Below are 3,822 nucleotides of genomic sequence, written 5' to 3'. Positions count from 1 at the left end.
GCTGAAAAAGCTGTCTTTAACTTGTACAGTGCCAAAAAAAATGTACCCATTGAGTCTAACTGATATTTTCTACTTGCCCACTCTAAGAAAAATTTAATTTCACCAGTAACAGGAACATGATATTAATATGTGTTCCTTAACTTTTGCCCATGCTTATACTCCCACTGCTCCAGAGGAAACTTATTGTCAGAATGGTTACTTTTCTTTTTTTTGCGGTACGCGGGCCTCTCACTGTTGTGGCTTCTCCCGCTGTGGAGCACAGGCTCCGGACGCGCAGGCTCAGCGGCCATGGCTCACAGGCCCAGCCGCTCCACGGCATGTGGGATCTTCCCGGACCAGGGCACGAACCCGTGTCCCCTGCATCGGCCGACGGACTCCCAACCACTGTGCCACCAGGCAAGCCCAGAATGGTTACTTTTCTGATGCATAACGGGGTTGGGCAATAAAAATAGCTCATGCTTATTGAGCACTTACTGTGTGACAGGCAGTGTTTCAGCCCTTCACATAGCCTCACAAGACTGTGACTGTTGGGCTATTATTATCATTAATAGAGGCTTTGTTGGGTATATGTCCCACTCCTCATAATTAGTAAGCAATTCTGGGTCCAGAACTCATGCCCTTAACAAATACACTATAAGGTGCTAGAATCAGAGAGTTGCAGTTTGCTTGTACATGAACAGAGCTGGTAGATAAAGCTCATTAGAACAAAAGAAAAGAGTTTGATGTGGGGCTTAGGCATGTGAGAAGTTCCAGATCGCCACTGGCTACAAATTATCAGAGTAGAAGATGATTTTTTTAAGAAATATTGTGGCAGGTCATAAATTTGATCTTTTATAAGATTCTCTAAGTGATGCAAGTGAAAGATTGGAATTATCTTTTAAATCATTGTTTGGCGGCTGGAATTAGCTTCCTTGAATATGGTCACATATAAGAATGAGCTATATGGGCTCTCAGTGTTGATTTGTATTGCATGGTGGCTTTGATAGTCTGCTGCTAAATATGCAAACTGGTTACACAGCCAAACAATCAATGGGGCAAAAGAGATATAAATAATAAAGCTAGAAGAGACATAGCAGAGTGCCTGGGCAAATCCTTGGAATTATTTTCAAGTTTTCAGAGTAGAGAAGTCTTATATTCAACAAGCTCAGTGGTGAAAATCAGGGATATCTTTCAGTTCATTTCCTTTCTTCCTGTAATATGGCACCATAGTTTCTTTATGGCTTTCTTTATCTCCATGTTTCTCAGCGTGTAGATTAGAGGGTTGAGCATGGGAGCAATGATAGTATAAAAAAGAGCGAACACTTTGTCTTCTGGTAAAGTAGTTGCTGGTCAAATATAAATAAAGAATAAAGGAGCAAAAAAGAGGGCCACCACAGTGATGTGGGAACTGCATGTGGAGAGAGCTTTGCGGCGATTCTTTACGGAGTAGGACCTGACAGTATATGAGATCATAGCGTTAAGATATCAACAAGACCACAAAAATCACCAGGCTTATCAGGCCCGAACTGGCAATGACCAGGAGACCGATTCTGCTGGTCTCAGTGCAGGCCAGTTTCAGCAAAGGATACACATCACAGAAGTAATGATCTATTTCATTGGGGCCACAGTAGGGTAAAAGATGGCCAGGAGAAACTGACCAAAGGAATGCAGGAATCCCCCGGCACAGGAAGCAGCGATCATGGCACCACACTTCTGTCTGGTCACGATGACAGTGTAATGCAGGGGCTTGCCGATGGCCACATAGCGGTCATAGGCCATCCCTGTGAGGATGAAGACCTCGATCCCCCCCAAAGAAGTGCAGGGTAAAGAGCTGTGTCATGCAGCCATTGTAGGAAATGGTCTTCTTTACTGCCAGCAAGTCAGTGATCAGCTTGGGGGTCACAGTGGAGGTATAGCAAAGGTCTGAGAGAGAGAGGTAACTCAGGAAGAAATACAGAGGCTGGTTAAGAAGTTGACTGCAGGTGACAGAAATCATGACAAGTAGGTTTCCGATCAAAATTGCAACGTAACAAAGCAAGAACAGTAAAAAACAGAGGACTTCAGTTTCCTTTTTCTGAGAAAGTCCTAAGAGAATAAATTCTGTGATGTTATTATTATTTTCCATGACTCAGAGCAGTTTATAGCCAGCTGAAATTAGATAATTATCAATTCTTATAAATATTTAAATATAGTGATGCATATCATTCCTTGTCATGGGGCAGATCATAATGGAAAGGGTTCAAAAGTTGAAGAAAATGATTTGATTTTTATTTAGGAAGTCTTTCCTGGAGTTCTTTTTTTCCCTTTCTTGGAGACGTTAATTACTGGTTAAAATCTTAGGTACCTGAGATGAAGACTAACGTTGTAGAATGCAGTATATTTACATAACCATTCTATTAGCATGTATTATCAAACATAACTGGATATTATGCCCTGGTAGAATTCAAGAAATAGTACTGGAGAAAAAAAATCAGATATCTCTTTCCTGTTCTCACTGTTTATTATTAGAAAATACACACAGAAATGAAATATCGAGTGAAAATACAAATAGTGCAAATATATGAAGTATAATATGTGGATAACGTTATATGTGAGAAATTTCCTGCTGTCTCTCCTAGGTGGAAAGGGGATAAATAGAAAAAAATCAGCAAATTTGGAATCATGAGGCATATACACATGGCCAAAATCGGCTATATTTCTCTTGTGCTTAATTTACAAATATAATTAACTTACAAATATGCTTAATTTACAAATAAAATATTATATTTTATAGTCAACCAAAAGGATAACAAGCAAAGTATAATGATCTCTATTTTTGAAAACATTTATCATCTCAGACTTTTAAAATATTTGTTTTTGACATTCAGCAAGACATTCAAGGATAATAAAAAGTTTTGCTTGAATTTTAGTCTCATACGATGGCTTACTTGCATAAATTGGCTTCTTCCTTTTTTTTTTTTTAATTTAATTTAATTTATTTATTTGCGGTACGCGGGCCTCTCACTGCCGTGGCCTCTTCCGCCGCAGAGCGCAGGCTCACGGACGCGCAAACCCAGCGGCCATAGCTCACAGACCCGCCGCTCCGCGGCATGTAGGATCTTCCAGGACTGGGGCGCGAACCCGTGTCCCCTGCATCGGAAGGCGGACTCTCAACCACTGCGCCACCAGGGAAGCCCAATTGGCTTCTTTCTAGTTGATGTACACAAACTCTTCAACTCTTCTTAATAATCAGCCATCCTGAAAATGCATGCTCCTTTCTGTCCCTACATCATCCATCTTAGTATTTCAGGCTGGCTTTTCCTGCTTTCATTCCTGTTATTTCTACCTTCTCCTCCTCCACTCATTGCTGTAAAGTAAGACCAGCTCTAATAATGTGTTAATAACTATTACACCTTAGAACAAATCAAAACCTTTCTACTGGTAGAAGTTCAGGAATCATAGGCTAAGGAAGAACTACTGAGAAACAATCATTCCACTAAATCATACCATAAATTCTCGACTTCAGCTATATAAAACACTGGACCTTAGTATTTAAAATATTTTATTTTGTTTACTCATAATTTAAGAGCCAATATATTCACAATTTATTTTCAAAGCTGTAACACTCCCCTCATTTTTTTTCCTTTCAGTGTAATTACCATTCAAATGTGTGTACATAAAGTAGGATTTTGAAGAGAAAAAACCATAAATCTATCCAGTGTATGAGAGTTATCATCAATGGCCACAAAATGACATTTTGATATGCTTCATACTGAATAATGAAGAGGGGATATTGGTAGTGGTCAAATAAGCCATCTCATTCAACTAACAATTACATTTTAGGCTTTTAAAATTATTCCCAAT

At 39.5% G+C, this 3,822-nt stretch overlaps 1 protein-coding gene across 1 annotated transcript; it reads right to left on the bottom strand.

Moving 5' to 3' along the window:
• Positions 1–1,170: 1,170 nt before the first annotated feature.
• On the bottom strand, positions 1,171–2,104 carry LOC103077366 (olfactory receptor 4P4-like). Its single transcript, XM_082931021.1, is given in 4 exon segments — positions 1,171–1,458; positions 1,460–1,617; positions 1,620–1,788; positions 1,790–2,104. Coding segments are annotated over 4 exon segments (930 nt in total).
• Positions 2,105–3,822: the final 1,718 nt, after the last annotated feature.

Source organism: Lipotes vexillifer, unplaced genomic scaffold, assembly GCF_000442215.2.
Source record: "Lipotes vexillifer unplaced genomic scaffold, Lipotes_vexillifer_v1.1 scaffold977, whole genome shotgun sequence".
In the NCBI taxonomy this organism is placed as follows: domain Eukaryota; kingdom Metazoa; phylum Chordata; class Mammalia; order Artiodactyla; family Lipotidae; genus Lipotes; species Lipotes vexillifer.
Note: the sequence above shows the minus strand (reverse complement) of the source record. Positions and strands in the feature narration are given on the sequence as shown.